At 40.9% G+C, this 17,440-nt stretch overlaps 2 protein-coding genes across 2 annotated transcripts; both read left to right on the top strand.

Moving 5' to 3' along the window:
* The first annotated feature begins 370 nt into the window (after nucleotides 1-370).
* Nucleotides 371-5,655, top strand: LOC109080608 (homocysteine-responsive endoplasmic reticulum-resident ubiquitin-like domain member 1 protein). The gene is made up of 8 exons (XM_019095641.2): nucleotides 371-692; nucleotides 1,091-1,168; nucleotides 2,205-2,288; nucleotides 2,578-2,729; nucleotides 2,845-2,955; nucleotides 3,618-3,977; nucleotides 4,360-4,477; nucleotides 4,589-5,655. The coding sequence occupies exons 1-8, from the start codon at nucleotides 555-557 to the stop codon at nucleotides 4,751-4,753; spliced, it is 1,206 nt and encodes a 401-aa protein (XP_018951186.1). The 5' UTR covers nucleotides 371-554; the 3' UTR covers nucleotides 4,754-5,655.
* A 998-nt stretch (nucleotides 5,656-6,653) lies between these two features.
* Nucleotides 6,654-17,192, top strand: LOC109080618 (cholesteryl ester transfer protein, plasma). Its single transcript, XM_042744165.1, has 16 exons — nucleotides 6,654-7,014; nucleotides 7,385-7,496; nucleotides 7,583-7,714; nucleotides 13,620-13,690; nucleotides 13,794-13,881; nucleotides 14,066-14,135; nucleotides 14,297-14,357; nucleotides 14,464-14,555; nucleotides 14,657-14,836; nucleotides 15,353-15,403; nucleotides 15,581-15,730; nucleotides 15,912-15,979; nucleotides 16,102-16,144; nucleotides 16,238-16,307; nucleotides 16,386-16,471; nucleotides 16,635-17,192. Exons 1-16 carry the CDS (start codon nucleotides 6,885-6,887, stop codon nucleotides 16,710-16,712), a joined length of 1,482 nt encoding a protein of 493 aa, XP_042600099.1. The 5' UTR covers nucleotides 6,654-6,884; the 3' UTR covers nucleotides 16,713-17,192.
* The last annotated feature ends 248 nt before the right edge of the window (nucleotides 17,193-17,440 follow it).

Here is a 17,440-nt window from a genome sequence, read left to right as displayed (position 1 = left end):
TTTTATGTGTCTAAATGAGCTACTTTAAGGTTAAGATAATTTTCTTTAATTTATTTAAAGCTTATCTAACCTTAAAAAACAAACAAACAAAAAACTTGGGATTTGAGCCTTTAACACGCCTTGTATATTCGTGTAAAAACCACATTAAATTTTCGTAAATTCTGTAAAATTGTAGGTAGAATCATAGGACATTGTCATAATGTCCATCTGATGCAATCACAACATCTACAGCAAACATACAAAACAGACGAAAAAAAAATCCGATGGCTTTTTCTCAGTGCGCATGCGCAGTGCGTGGGGCTTCAGGACAGGCTCCACGTCTGAACCGGAGCTCGTCTCAGCCAATCACAGGCGGCCACAGTGTGTTTGGAAACAACACACGCAAACACTTCATGGCTTATGAGCAAACAGAAACTTCTTGAATCAGGAAGGAACCTCTCCACCTTTCACTTTCGCGTCCTACTGCATGACCGAGTCGCGAAGTCTTCGGCAGTTATTGCAGATATTTTATGTGTTTCTTAATATATTTCTAGTTGGTTTGACTAAGAAAGAAAATGGAAAAGGAGACGATCTCGCTGGTGATTAAAACGCCTAATCAGTTTCACGGAGATCAGCTGATCGAGGGAGTTCGCGTGGACTGGACCGTGAAAGACCTCAAATGTCACCTCTCCAGGGTTTATCCCACCAACCCGGTAGGTTTGGATTTGTTTCTTATCCTATAGATATCAGTTTACATCTAGCGAGCCGTCAGCATTCCTCAACAAACACATAAAGCCACTATATGGCTGAACGCTGCAGGAAACAACTGACTGTCAGTAACTTGCCCTCATTAAACAAAATGATTTTCCACTCCACAAGTCTACACTGCTTTCATATTGTTAGTCAGTTACTCATTTATCACATTATTCCTCTACTGTGTAGCTATTTGCATTACATGGACGCATATTCAGTTATGGAATTTTTGATTGTGAAGAGATACAGTGAATGTATTTCCTCTAAACATGGTTTTACTTCTCACAAACATAAGATAAATATCATGGTGTAAACTGAAGTTCTAGGCCATGTTTAACATTTGAACTCATTTTCACAGGCTGAGAAAGACCAAAGACTCATTTACTCTGGCAAGCTGCTTCAGGACAACCTGCTTCTGAGCGATGTCTTCTCAAAGGTGAGGGTCTTTACCATCGGTGGGGATGCTTTCTGTTCATTTCAACAACAGACCTGTAAACATGTTTTTACTTGCTACAGTATTTTATCTTTACCAGCTTCCAACAGTGAAATTAAATACCTATATTTGAATTCCAGCTATTAGTTTATTTATATAAAAATTTTTAGGTTCATTATTATTAAGATTTAATGGATTTCTCAAAAACAAACTGGATCTTGAAACTTATCATTTTAATTTTGTAATAAATATAATTTTTAAATAATTTAAATATCATATAATTGTTAGAATATGTAGGTTATAATAATATATTGTTTTATCATTAAAATATATATTTTAACTTAATTATTAGGCCTATAGATATGTATACATACATATGTAGGTTATTAAAAATGTAAATAAATAATAATAAATAATACTCTTTATAACCAGTAGCAGCATCCAGAAATTACTAACAAAAGTGATTGTAAATACTTTATTTGGATTTATCACTTATGGCTGCATTTAGAGTAGAAATAGAGCATATTTTTATGTCCCTGGAACATAATTCACGATAAAAAAGATTCGGCGTATCAATTCAGTTGTCCTGAATGGCAGAGGTGTTGGCAAAACACTGCTGTTTTTTTCATTGTGTATGTCAAAACTAAAAAATAAAAAGTAAAATGGGTGGACCCGCAGACACATCTTGTTCTGTATCCTCAGCCTGATCCTCTTATCATGATCTGTAGTCAGTTCTATTTCAAAGCCGGTTAGAGAAGCAACACTTGGCAGCCTCTTATGTGAGATGTTTATTTGAAAGTAGGACATTTATTGTTACATGCTGAAAACCTGTCACCTGCTAGACTTTCATGACATCAAAGCGTGACACATATTCCAGATCAAAACAACATGACAGTCACATGGTTTACCAATCTGTCAATGCTTTCTCTTTAACAAAAGGATAGTTCCCTTGGTGAATGTCTTTGCCAGCTCAGAATGCACGTTACCACATGCTTTTGTCAAAAGAACTGGAAAAAAATAAACTTTTTTTTTTCTACAGTTTCCTTCAGAAACCAAGCCCACTCTTCACCTGGTGTGTGCTGTGAGACCCCAGCCTGCTGCCCAACTTGGAGCGAGACCCAAGGTATTATTTTCCTACTGTTTATTTTAGGCTTCAACCATGTGGCAAGAATTATGTTAAAACAGACATTCAGTTTATAGTTTTCATGTACTAAACTTAGCTTCAAGGCAGTTTATTTTGATCAGCTTACAGTATGTTCAGTGGAACTGAGATGTCTCGGCCTGTGCTTGTTTCAGTTTGGTGGCGATATCACCACGCAGCTGCTTACTTCCTGTTCCTTTCTGCATCCTTGTTTGCATAAACCAAAAGCTGTAGCAATTTTCAAATGAAGTTTCTCAAATCTTTGGTGTAGGTGACATCAACACAGCAGCAGAGTTCCCAGCCCTCCCCACTAACTGCTAGCCAAAGCTCAGAGTCTTCAGGACCATCCGTGACCTCTGTACCCTCCATGGGTGGCCTTAGACAGCGAGGTCATGGCGCCTGGCCTGGCACTAACATGTCTACGTGAGTTTTTTTTCTTTCTTTCTTTCTTCAAATTAAAATTCAGTTCAGTGAGTATTAAAAATGTATTAATGTTAATGTGTAAATTAGTTAATTAAACATTCACCTTCGTTTACAGGCCTGTAACAGCAGCAATGACCCACCCATCCTTCCCCACATACTCCCTTTACAGTCCACAACAGCTCCTGTGGTTGCAGCAGATGTATGCCCGCCAGTACTACATGCAATAGTAAGTACACCCTACATAGACATACTAAATTATAGGACTGCACAATCTGGGGGAAAAATTTAATTGCGTTTTTTTAAATGCTTGTTTGTAGGGCTTCACAATTTGGCCAATTTCAAATAAATATTTTACTCTTCTAATATTTCCCTGTAAAATAAAAAAAAGAGCATTAAGAAATATTGTATAATAAAATAACGTGATTATACATAACTGTAAAATTATAATGCAAATATTTATAGCTTCCAGTTTTAATTCCGGTTATTTTTAGCTTTACAAAACAGCTCGTAATGGTCCTTGATGTTGCAAACTTGCTTTTTAATATTTAATTATAAACACACTGGTTTGTAGCATAGGCCTAAATACTTTTATTGTTTACTGCAGTTTATTCTTCAAGTTATTTTTCGTAACATTTACTATAAAATGAGCTGTTCTGAGAATCTGAAAACACTGGAGCATGAATTGCTCGTGTGTAAAAGAACACAGTGCCGTGTTCGTTCTGAATTACACAACGAATATATTTAATTAAATCACAGCCTTTGCAGAATTAAAAAGCCATATCATGATCTAGGTTTGATTAATAGTGCAGGTTTACTGTAGTATTAAGCTGGTGTTCACGCTGCGAAAAAAAAGTCTAACGGTGTTAAATGCCGTGATGTGTTTTAAAGTCACGCAGCCATGGCAGCCGCCGCCTCCACTCCAATGGCCGCCCCTGCTTCCTCACTCCCTGTTGGCCCTCATCAAGCTGCTGTACCTGCAGCCTTACCCAATCAAGGCCCTATCAACGACCTGCCAGCTAATCAGAATGCCCCAGGTCCTGCATTCATCAACCCAGAGGGAGCCAATCAGAATCTGCGAATGAATGCCCAGGGTGGGCCTGTGATGGAAGATGAGGAGGACATGAACCGCGATTGGCTGGATTGGGTGTACACCGCATCCCGATTTGGTGTCTTCCTGAGCATCGTGTACTTCTATTCCAGCGTGAGCCGCTTCATCCTGGTCATGAGCAGCCTGATTATTATGTACCTGTAAGTTTAAGCTTAACAACAAATGTTTTTATTATATTTAGTACCTTGTGGTTAGTGTTTTTGAGTCATGTTTTGGGATTTGGACTACACTGGTTGTGCTGTATAGTTTTGATTTGATTTTGAGACTAGTGCCTGGCACTCCAGCATTCATTAGCTTGATCTGAGGGTTTTCAGTGTGATGATCTTACCTCCTTCATGTTACAAACTTGACCCAACCTGCCATAAAAACAGTCTGAGTCATCTCTTGTTAGTTAGTAATGTATAAATGAGCAGAATTGGCTGGCTTTTTTAAATAAATGGTGTCATATTAATGGAAATGGAGTTCATGAAGGCCTGAATGCCTTTTTGTAGCTTTTCTAATGGTTCTTTTTCTCTCTTTCAGACACACAGCAGGCTGGTTTCCTTTTAGACTGAGACCCCAAGCCAGGCCTCACAATCTGCCAGCACCAGAGGTCATTCAGAACCAACAAAACCAAAATGAGGACAGACATCCAGGACCTGTGAGTCAAAGTTTTTGTTTAAGAAAGCAAATTAGAAAATAATTAGTTTTACTTAAATAAGTGGAGCGTGTAGGCGTGAATGTGCTTATTTATTCTCATTTTGTCTTGAAGGGGCTGCCCCCTGGTGAAGTGGAGGATGCTGGTGTTGCTGAACCCGCCATGACGGCAGTGCCTGATCCCCCAGTTAGACCACCCATCCTGTGGAGAGCCTGGGTGTTTTTCAAAGCCTTTTTTGCTTCTCTGATACCCGAGGCTCCACAGGGTGTTGCAAACTGATCCAGAAAAAGACAGACGAAATTGGACTCCAGAGTCCTTGACCATTAAGTCCTAGAAGCAGTAGCACTTTCCAGTCCTTTGGCTATGTGACCAATGGTTGCACATTCTGTATAGACAAACTCTTGGACATGGAGTTGTAAATATTGCTGGACATTTTTTTTGCACAGCACTTTAGATAACCGCAAAGGCTGGTATCAATGATATCGGCCTCCTGTCCTGATCCTCTTATATAGGCTCCTGTCAACAGGGCTTCATTTTCTTGAAGTTCTCTACGATGAGTGATCCAAGGATTAAACTCATGGGATTATCTTATTAAGGTTCTAGTATGATGGACAACGAATGCCATATATTGTTTTTTTTTGTTCTAAGTGCATGAATAGATGGGAGGGTTCTTGGGAGAATGCATTTGTGGCACTTTGAAGCAAATGGTGTATGTGCAAATAAAATATGCTTACACGTTCTTTTCTTAATTGTGTTCCACCTGTGAAATGAGAAATGTTAAAATTTATAAAGGAAGTTCGGTATATGCATTCAAGTATTTGTGAGCAGAATTTGCAATTCAATGAGCAGCGAAGAGTTTGTTGTTGTTGACCTCTGAATGAAAAGAAGTCGAGTGAACCTCACTTTGAATTTTGCATCTTTACATGAAGGAACTGCACTTTGGTGCCTGCAAAAGAACAGAAATTAAGAGTAATAATTCTGAGAGACTTAAAAATATGTTTATAATCTGGTATTTATCAGCACTGTAGCATTACTGTCATTTCATGTATAAAATAGCTTTGTTATTAGCATTATTAAGATAATACTCTTTGTACCTGGAAATGATAAAATTGACACACTTTCTTTGTTTCAATTTCACTTTGAAATTTCTTTGAAAAGTCTAATAAATGTTTGTTGAGTTCTGTTTGGGTAGTTTTTGTTTTCTCTGGGTGAGTGTGTGGGTGGGTGGGTGCATGAGTGTGTCCCAGCACTGGGGTTGCATGGGTTAGTGTACTCTCTGTTCTGGGATGTGGCAGGAAGGGCATCCGGCGTAAAATATGTGCCAAATCATTTGTGCGGCTTATTCTGCTGTGGTAACCCCTGATAAAGGGAATAAGCCGAAGGAGAGAGAGAGCTTTTGTTTTCTCTCCCAATTTATTTTTAGTTAAGGCTCTTTCTCAATTTTTTCTATATTTTTTTTTATAAATCTTGAGCCATAAGCTGCAGTTTAAATACACTTCTTAAAATTTTAGATTTTAAAATGTCATGTACATGCCTTAGTCCGCCTGAAATCATATCTCCTGTCTCCTATGACATCACATACCTACAAAATGCAATTGTAGCTCCTTTTTTTAGGATTTACACATCGCGTTACAAATTGAGTCTGCATTGTGATGTATATGAACGCTTGATGTAAACATGGTGATGTGTTAAGTGTTTTAAATTATATAACTATTCAATAACGTATTGTATCGCATATACACTGACATTCTGATGAATACTGTTGCTGGACTACACAAAAACCCATCCCATGCTGTCGCAACCTGCTGAAATTCTTATCTAAATGTGACTGTTGGTTCTGATCTGGTAAGCATCAGAGCTTGTTTCATGTGGCTTGTCAACATGTTCCTTTCCAAACTTAGCCATTTCCTGTGGACTGCTGTGGTAATGATGTCCCAGTGGATTTCTATTGGTTATCTACATAAGAGTCCATTTGCAGAAATTACTGGACTACTCTAAAAACTGTCTGCACTTTACACCTCCTCATGAACTTGTCCACCTACATAGACTTTGATCTGCTCCTGTCCACTCTGTCCTCTGACGTTATCTTTTGTTTGTTTTGTACATCAGAATGCTCAAAAAAACACAAAAATGTCCCTGTGCACTGTTGACTGTCTTCCAATAACCTTGAGCAACATGTGCTAGTCGACCCCAGGGGAAGTTGCATGTTCTTTCTTGTTCTCCAGAAGAGGGACATGGCAAATCAGACATTATAGGGGCCTATCCACCCCCTCTTCTTTGAAGCTACCTCTATCTGGAAGTGTCCCTCCTCCTCAGATACTTGCTGAATGGAAACAGAGCTCTTTTGAAAGAGAAGCCTGAATATCTGTAAAAGACAGGGGCTTGTCTGTGTTTTTTTAGATTTGTTAAGATGGAGAGGAGTGCTGCGCTGCTCCTGGTTCTTGCTCTGGTCAATGTTAGTTGTTGTTGTCTGGATCCTCCCGCTGCCTACAGGTTTACAGGAGCAGTTTGCAGGCTTACCTATCCCGCCGCTGTTGTTCGTAAGTAAACCCTCATTGATTTCTGTACCATAGCCAGATGTTTTTTTGTGAGTTTATGTTTTGATGTTTATTACTTTGCAACATAATTCATTCAAAGCCAGGCCTAACATATTTACTTGAAGTGTCCCCTTGAGATTTTAATCTAATATTTTAATATTTTAACAACACAGACACGTTCATAGTTGTGTGATTAGTGAATAAAATATTTAGGTAAACTAATAATTTAATCTTTTTTTAGTAAGTTTTTTTATATGTATATAAAAATAATTACATTTAATATTTTAAATAATTTCATTAATTATTCTCATCAACTCACAAACCCCCTGTAGTTCTGGACTAGAGAATAAAAATCCCTTGCTTGATTCCTCAGTGAATGAGAAAACTACTGAAGTGATCCAGGCCGCTTTTCAGCATGCCAAATATCCAAGCATAGAGGGGCAACGATCAATAGGCTTTGGGACGGTGAAATATGGATTCCACAAGTAAGAGACTCCTGAATTTGTTATGCGGTCCTCGTCTGTGTTACATCTTGTATCTTAAGATATGCTTTTTCCCACATCACCCACAGCTTAGAGATCCATAACCTTTCTATTGGAAAGAGTGAGTTTGAGCTGAAGGAGAATGAAGGAATAGGGATCTCCATTTCAAATGTTTCTGCTGTATTCAAAGGGACCATCAACTATGGATATGGCAGCTGGCTGTGAGTATTTCTGTTTATTACCACATAGCAGGGTCACGGTTCTGCAATAGCACCGCTGTGGTTTAACCCCGTGCCCTATATTTAATGAAACATTTTTTGAACATTTTTCAACAAATGGTCTTTGAAAAATGGTGCTTGGCCTTCAGTTTTATTTATTTATATATATATATATATATATATATATATATATATATATATATATATATATATATATATATATATATATTTATTTATTTATTTATTTATTTTCAATTAATAAGCATTAAATACACATTAAAAAAAACTATTGTTCAAAAATCATAAAAAATCAATTCTGCCAGAATATCTAATTATCACTGGATTTACACTAGCTGTCACTCAATATAAACTACCTTGTTGAGACCAAATCTTAATTTGTAAATATTGTTAAGCTTCATTGTTGTTTAACTTTAACTTTATTTTTCACAAGTGATAAAAATATATATTTGATCTGTTTAGGTAACATGCATAGGCGGAGCGTGTTCCCCTGGCCATGGGGACTTCGGGCAAAAATGCCCCTGCACAAACAAATTAAATCTATTACGTCTGTTACTAACAAAGTGAAAATAAATAGACAGTGTCGATTGCGACATTAAACTTAAAGTGTTGTGCATTTTAACCAATCACACACAATTCAGTTAAGCTTAGGAATGCAATGGCCAATCAGAGGCGTCCAGATGAGTCAACGCTGAAACTCATCAGTTTTCTTGAGTGCGAGTGCGTTCTCTGGCTGAATTCCGGAAGAGATTCATTTCACAGTGTACTCAGCGCTTTTCTTTTCTTTTCTTTTCTTTTCTTTTCTTTTCTTTTCTTTTTTTTGAGAGTGCTTAATTAAACTCGCGATAGATCAAAGTTAGTGATAATGTCACTTTGTAGTGAATGTGACAGACATAATTCACCATTGTTAAGTGTAGTTCTGTACACTGTGTTCTGCATAACTGTTCAGGGATCGTGGTCCCTTTAAATGTTCGGAATGCGTGATGACGTAAAACACCGGTCAGCGCCATGGTTGGAGTTTTCTGTTTGGTCTTTTGAAAAATAAACGAGACACGCATTTGTGTGCTCAAAGTGAGAAGTTGTCCCTTGCAAATTACTGCAATTTCCACACTGGTGACCCCGACATTAGTCTGCTGGACGTATCCAGAGACACGACGCGATCATGACCGCGAACACTGTCACCCTCAAACTCCCCGAATTCTGGGAATCGTCAGCATCGGCATGGTTCGCCCAGACTGAAGCGCAGTTCGCATTGCGTGAGATCACCACGGATACAACAAAATATTACTACGTTGTGTCTGCTCTCGGAAATTCAACAGCATCCAGAGTGGTGAGCCTTCTTACGAATCCTCCCGAAAATGAGAAGTATACGGCACTTAAAGCCCACCTGTTGAAAACGTTTTGAACTGTCAGACGCTGAGAGAGCCAGCAGGCTTTTCTCACTTCAAGGACTGGGTGACAGCAAACCGTCCGAGCTCATGGACCGTATGCTGGATCTTTTGGGCGAACACAGACCTGATTTTCTTTTCATCCAGCTTTTCCTGCGTCAGCTGCCTTCCCAAGTGAGAGCTTCATTAGCCAACACCACAATCACTGACTGTCGTAGACTAGCTGAAGAGGCTGATAAATTTTTCCTGGCGAGTCAGGGACATTGTGCGGCTGCGCTTTTTCCCGCGCACATCTCTTCGGTGATGCGGGAAGACACCACACTCTTTGCTGCGACCACTTCTCGTCGGCAGCAGTCTGCTGGCACCCAACAGCCCTCAGGATTGTGTTTCTATCATGCAAAGTTTGGAACCAAGGCTAACAAATGCCGTCCACCATGCAGTTTCAGTGTTTCGGGAAATGCCAGGGCCGGCGCTCAGTAGTAGCCATGAGTGTCGGCCGCGTAGGCAGGCTGCTTTTCATCCGCGATAGCATCTCCGGACGCCGTTTTCTGTGCGACACGGTGGCACAAAGGAGCGTCCTGCCTGCATCCCGTTTGGACATGGTAACCGACAGCCACGGCCCCCCTATGGAAGCTGCCAACGGTAGCCGCATCCGCACATATGGCACAAGGTATGTTGAATTGTGTTTCGGAGGACAGCATTTCGGTTGGGACTTTGTTACTGCAAAGGTTGCCGTTCCCCTCCTTGGCGCTGATTTTTTGTGTGCACATGGACTGTTGGTGGATGTAAAGAACCGCCATCTGATTGATGCTGTCACGTTTTGTTCTTATACATGCACGCTCAGCGAAGCGGACTCCATACGACTGTCTAGCATGCTCTCAGCTTCCGATGATTTCCAACGTCTATTGGCCAGTTTCCCAGCCCTCACTCAGCCCACTTTCTCTTCATCTACTGTGAAGCACGGTGTGGAGCACCATCTCGCCACTACTGGTCCACCCGTCTACGCCCGCGCTCGGCGCCTCGACCCGACCAAGCTTGGCGTTGAAAAGGCTGAGTTTGCAAACATGGAACGCCTGGGCATAGTACGCCGATCCGACAGCCCGTGGGCATCATCCCTCCACATCGTACCCAAACCTGGCGGCGGCTGGCGCCCGTGTGGCGACTACCGGTGGCTTAATGAGGCAACGGCACCTGACCGATACCCAGTCCCGAACATACAGGATTTTTCAGCACACCTGGCTGGCAAGGTGATTTTTTCCAAGGTGGACCTCGTCCGGGGATATCATCAGGTGCCGGTACACCCACTGGACATTCCCAAAACAGCAGTGATCACGCCGTTTGGTCTGTTTGAGTTCCTGCGCATGCCGTTCGGCCTTAAAAACGCCGCCCAATCTTTCCAGCGCCTCATGGACTCTGTTTTAGGGGCCCTCCTTTCCTTTTTGTGTACTTGGATGACATCCTGGTAGCGAGCACGTCCAAGTCTCAGCACCTGGCACACCTCCGAACCCTTTTTGAGCGGCTTAGCCACCATGGTCTAATTGTCAACCCTGCCAAGTGCCAGTTCGGTCTCTCCACCATCGACTTCCTAGGACACAGAGTCACTAAGGACGGGGCAGTTCCTCTCCCATCAAAGGTGGAGGCAGTCATACAGTTCCCACGCCCACTCACTGTCAAATCCCTGCAGGAGTTCCTCGGCATGGTGAATTTTTATCACCGCTTCATCCCTCGAGCCGCTCAGCTCATGGGGCCCTTGCACGAGGCCTTAAAAGGTAAACCCAAACACGCTGTGGACTGGACTGAGAGCAGAGTCAAGGATTTTAATGCCACTAAAGCAGCATTAGCGAACGCCACCATGCTGGCGCATCCTTCTCCTACAGCCCCCATTGCCATCACCTCGGACGCCTCTGATTATGCTGTCGGTGCGGTTTACGAGCAGTGGGTAGGTGGGGCCTGGCAGCCGCTGGCTTTCTTTAGCCGTCAGCTGCGCCTTTGTGAGCGGAAGTACAGCACTTTCGACCGGGAGCTGCTGGGTATCTACCTCGCCATTAGACACTTTCGTTCCCTGCTGGAAGGCCGACACTTCACTGCTTTTGTGGACCACAAGCCGCTGACTTTTGCCAAGGCCAAGGTGGCTGAGCCGTGGTCCGCCCGCCAGCAACGGCATCTGTCTTACATTTCAGAGTTCACCACGGACTTGCAGCACATTGCCGGTAAGAGCAACCACGTGGCGGATTGCCTATCACGGGCTTTGGCAGGGGCAGTCCATCTTGGTTTGGATTACAACCGCATGGCCGCAATTCAGACCACAGACCCAGACGTGCAACATCTGAAAACCTCGACTACAGGGCTGCAGATCAAGGACGTGGTTTTTGGCAATGCCGGCACAACGCTCCTTTGTGACATCTCCACAGGTAGTCCTCGGCCCTATCGTTCCCTCGGGGTGGAGGCGGCAGGTTTTTGATGCCATCCATGGTCTCTCCCACCCAGGTGCGAAAGCTTCACAGAGGCTTGTTTCAGCAAAGTTTGTATGGCATGGCCTCAAGAAGGACGTTAGGGACTGGGCTAACACCTGTGTTGAGTGCCAACGGGCCAAAGTACACTGCCACACTAAAGCCCCGTTAGAAACATTCCCGGTTCCTGAGAGGCGTTTTGACCACGTAAACGTGGACCTGGTTAGTCCTCTGCCCGCCTCTCAAGGTTTCACATATTTGTTAACCATGGTTGACAGGACCACCCGCTGGCCTGAGGCTGTGCCACTGACATCGGTGGCGTCTGCCGAGATGACACGGGCATTTCTTGGCACCTGGATTGCCCGTTTCGGCACCCCTTCGGACATTTCCTCTGACCGAGGTGCACAGTTCACGTCTGAGCTTTGGAACGCTGTCGCACAGAGCCTCGGAATGAGACTCCACCGCACGACTGCATATCACCCGCAGGCTAACGGACTCTGTGAGCGTTTTCATAGATCGATGAAGGCTCCCCTGCGTGCCAGCCTCAAAGACAGCAACTGGGTCGACAAGCTCCCGTGGGTGATGCTGGGTATCAGGACTGCACCAAAGGAAGACCTTCAGTCCTCATCCGCGGAGCTTGTTTACGGACAGCCGCTGCGAGTACCAGGGGATTTTGTCCCTAGCACCACGGTTCCCTGGTCTGCCACTCTCCAGCGGTCTACTCTACTGGATAATGCGAGGTTTTTTGCACCTGTCCCTACTTCCTGTCACGGCCTCCCTCAGTCGCACATCCCCGCTGGACTTCAAACAGCCGACTATGTTTTCATTCGCCACGATGCTCACAGAGGACCGCTACACCCGCCCTACGAGGGCCCGTTCCGGGTTCTGGAGACAGGGGACAAACACTTTGTGGTGGACAGGGGTGGCAAACCGGAGCGACTCTCCATTGACCGCCTTAAACCGGCTCATTTGGACGTGGCCAGGCCCGTTGACTTGGCCCAGCCCCCACGACGCGGACGGCCTACTGCTCTGCCCCCACCCAGTGCTCCTACCCCACCCAAGCCTCCCACACCCCATGCCCCTCACCCGTGTAATGACGGCACATCGGCTGCAGTGGGGTCTCCTCGACCTCCGGTACAGCGCAGTCGCTGTGGCCGGTTGATACGCCCACCTCCCCGGTGACAGTTGGGTTTTTTCTGATATGGTGAATTCTGGGGGGACGTGTGTAGTGAATGTGACAGACATAATTCACCATTGTTAAGTGTAGTTCTGTACACTGTGTTCTGCATAACTGTTCAGGGATCGTGGTCCCTTTAAATGTTCGGAATGCGTGATGACGTAAAACACCGGTCAGCGCCATGATTGGAGTTTTCTGTTTGGTCTTTTGAAAAATAAACGAGACACGCATTTGTGTGCTCAAAGTGAGAAGTTGTCCCTTGCAAATTACTGCAATTTCCACAACTTTCTATATATAATTTATTGGCTGTTTCAGTAACCGCGGAAAGGAAACGTTATATAGGCTAATTATCTTTCTAATGGTTTTATTAAATTGCAATCACGTTACATACAAATTAAGTCCCATTAAACATTTTATTAGCCTACATGACACCCATGTCTGGTTCTTGGCTAAAAAGACGGGTTTATGATGTTTAATACGTTTGTCTACTTTTAGCGAGTTGGTTACATGGTTGAACAAAACATTTTGAAAATTTGAGAAAATGTAATGTGAGAATTTATATGGCAGAAAAGCATCGAATGATGACCTTTTTAAAGAATATTACATTTAAAATTTCATGTAATGTAAACTAAATTTTTCATAAGTTTCATAAGAAAATATTTGATGTGTTTAAATATCTATTTGATCTGTTTAGGTAACAGGGTTGAATGAGAAAAAAATTAGAAAATGTAATGAGACTATGTGTCCAAATTATGACATTAAGGAAAAGTTACATGCTTTATTAGAAAACAATGTGTACCAGCTTTTTCTACCACTATAGTAAAACCAATGTCTGTTTGCATGAAAGTGACATTGCCATGTTCTTTCTTATATAGACTCGACCTAAAACAGTCAGTGGATTTTGAAGTTGAGTCGCAAATCGACCTGGTCATCAATCCAAAGCTATGTGAGTGAATCCCATTCTTTTTAGACACCTGTATTTGACATTGCACACTTAATCATGAAATTGGCTCTACTTTTCTCTGAAAAAAGTTGTGTTTGTGTGTTAGACTGTGGAAAGGGCAAAGTGGCTGCAGACACATCAGACTGTTACCTCACGTTTCACAAACTGAAGCTGCTCCTGCAGGGAGACAGAGAGTGAGTTCAACATTTCACATTACTGAGACACACTAGAAGTGATCATTTCTATTTTTGATTTATATCTAGGTCAAAGTCAGTTGTCTTTGCCTATGAGTAAAGAAGACTTCCTGGAGATCAGTTGTCATATCTTCCAACCATACGCGCTGCTCATTTAAATGGCTTTCATTTTGACTGTGTGCAGGCCTGGCTGGCTGAAAAGAATGTTCACAGATATTGTGACTTTCACAGTCAAGTTAGTAGTGAAGTCACAGGTGAGTGTGTCTAGCGTCTTGTTCTATATGATTCTGCTCTTATTTTTCAAATGTTGAAACAGAACATTAGATCTGAGAAAAGTACTCAATTTTATGTCTTACACACCATTAGTAGACTATCATGCCTTTAACAAAATGACCAGGTTTCCTTTCTCTAACAGATCTGTAAGGAAATAAACAATGTGTCTAACATACTAGCAGACTTCATACAGGAGCAAGCAGGTAAATGCATAGCTTTCATATTCTGTTCCCCATGTAACAGCGTTAAGTGGTTTTGTGGTTGTTCTGCTATAATGCAACTTCTCTCGCCCTCTCTCTCTCTGATCAGAACAGTTTCTTAGTGATGGTGACATTGGTGTGGATATCTCTGTGACTTCTTCCCCAATCATCAAATCTGATTATATTGAATCGTACCATAAGGTCTGATTACAAAGATATTATATTCAAAACTGCCTTCAGACAAATGCAAATCCATTTTTCAAATCCTTTGATGTGGTTACTGTTGTTTTTCTGAAGAACAGGGGTTGGTTATTTACAATAATACGAAATCAGACCTCAGCACCTCTGTGTTTAACCCATCCCAACTGCCCGAGAACCGCATGCTGAACTTCTGGATTTCTGATGGGCTTCTAGACCCGCTAATGTCCGCTGCACACCATGATGGACGATTAATTCGCAATATCTCTGGAACAGAACTCACGGTATGATTTTTATTTCTTTTATGTGATTGGTCTAGGTGTAATATATATTTTTTAACTGTAAGGGGTGCTTTTAAGCAAATAGGGAGCATATTGTTATTATATAATTTTTGGGACATAGAGTTGGGTGCTAGAGTTGCCCATGATGCAGTGTCATTTTAATATAATTGATAGTTTGTTTTTTAAAGATTTTGCATTTGTTTTTAATTTTGTATTTTTGATTTTAATTTTAGTAAGTTATTAATTTAGATGTCTTTTTTAATATGTCTGTTTTTTATTTAAAAAAAATATTTCAATTTTAATTTTAATACATTAACTTAAACTATATGAACATGAGACATGGCAACTAGCTAAAATAAAATAAGTTTTTAAATATTTTATAATAGTTAAGTTTTCTTTTTAATTTCAAGTAATGAACATGTTTTTTATAGATTTAGTTTTAGTTAGCTATAATAACCCTCATATAAAGCTAAGAAGTGTTTTGAAACATATTCTCTTGCTTGTGTCTGTCTGTTGCAGGATCTGTTTCAGACAGAGCTGTCTTCAGCCAGGCCTGAAGTGTTGAACAAGGTACTAAAACACTCATTACAATATTCAAACCGCACAAAGGGGAGGAAATGATTGTCACGTTTTATACTGCCATAGGAACATACAAATAAATGTTTTCCATTTGAAGCACACCAACTGTTATTTCAAACAGTACCTGTGTGTTTGTGGGAGTGTGATGGCTTTATACTTTCTCTTCAGTGGCTGTCCTCCGAGGGTACGATGTTAAAGGCGAGGAGTGTGTCAGTTCCACACTTGTGGACCACCACAGAGGGCACATCTGTCAGATCTGTGGCTGGAGTCGAGCTCTTACTGGACAGTCAAGACATGCCAGCACTTTATTTTGAGACAGTAAGCTAAAACACATTAGGAGCCAAGCCCTAATATAAGCAAATGACAGATAGATAGATAGATAGATAGATAGATAGATAGATAGATAGATAGATAGATAGATAGATAGATAGATAGATAGATAGATAGATAGATAGATGAAAAAATACATTTATGGTTTTTATTGGATCTGTGATTACAGGATGTGACAGTTATTGTAAATGCCTCATATGCAGAGAAGAAACTAATTCTGAAGGCCACTGCAGAGCGGTAAGTTATAAAGGATATATAAAGATGAATTCTACAAAATGACATAAAAAAATCAGTTTTTTTTATTTCAAATTTCAATGCCTGATTTAAAGTTTTTTTTTTCTGTTACGTGACCGTCATAGTATTTCTATAACAAAAATTTCCACATCAGAAGGACCAACTGAGGTGAGAATAAAATAATTATTATATAATATTATAGTTTTTTTATTAGTTATAAATGTATTTTTTATTCATAAATGTTATATGATTTCCTTAAAGACGGAGGAGAACTTGAGAAGTTATCTTCAGGAGGCTGTGGAAAAAATGGGAATCCCCAAAGTCATATCATGTAAGTCTGTCCACCATGGCCAAGCAGTGAGCATGTCAATCATGTGTTCCTTCCGTCATATTTGATCTCTGTTCTCAGACCTGGAGCCAGAATTAACTGCTTTGATGGATGAACAGGGGCTCAATCTCTTTGACCTCATCAATCCTGAAGTTTTACCTCAGGATGTGAGTATATTACACTTTAAGATATACTTTGAATATGTTGTCAATGGTATCTTTCAATCTGTATTTAACAGTGGCCACATGCATCACATTATATGATATAGCAGAGTAACAAAAAATCACTTTGAATGGTTACATTGTTGTTTTGTTTCTTGTGCTTGCACAGGGGTATGTGATAGTCCAGCTGGATTTTGGTTTTCCACAACATCTGCTGGTGGAATTCCTCAAAAGGACCCTGAATTGACTTGTCATCTTGTCTCAGTTGACTGGATTTTGTCTTTCTCATGCAAAAACACTTGCACACATACATCACATAAACAAAAATATGAATGATTGTATTAAAACCGACTTTCTGCCATTGAAGCTTGTATGTAAAGAACATAAATGCTTTGTGTAGCTGTTCAGTGTTCAATTTTTTGTAAATATGAAAATGTGAATCACAATAATCTAGTTTTAAAACCTTAAGTAATATGATCTCATGACCTCCATAATGCAATGTGGAGATTATATTTCCATTATTAAACATTTCCTGGTGCTGTCACACATAATTAGGCTATGTGTTACACATTTCTGGTTAAACCTGTTTTTCTTCTGAATGAAATTGGCTGTTACAGTTTTTTTCTTTACAGTTAGATTTTTAAACTCATGAAAACTAAGCATCAACTCTGTTTTATGTTGTTCTGTTTTATTTTTAATTAAATTAAACTTAATTGTATACAAAGCAGTTTTCCCCGACTACATCTTGATGTCCTTATAAGGGGTGCAATGATTTTATATCACCACTAGGTCTGCAGACTACAACATTCTTTACATTTCAACACTCCTGTCCTCAAATGAACTTCCTCTCACGAAAAGAAATGCATTGTAACGACAAACGTCACCGAAGAACTTTATGTTACGGTGTTTTTGATGCGTCACGGACACTTTGTAATCGTAAAGGCTAAATTTATTGTATTTTATTGTATTGTACAA

Source organism: Cyprinus carpio, chromosome B18 (assembly GCF_018340385.1).
Source record: "Cyprinus carpio isolate SPL01 chromosome B18, ASM1834038v1, whole genome shotgun sequence".
In the NCBI taxonomy this organism is placed as follows: Eukaryota; Metazoa; Chordata; class Actinopteri; order Cypriniformes; family Cyprinidae; genus Cyprinus; species Cyprinus carpio.
This window is presented reverse-complemented; position numbering and strand designations above follow the sequence as displayed.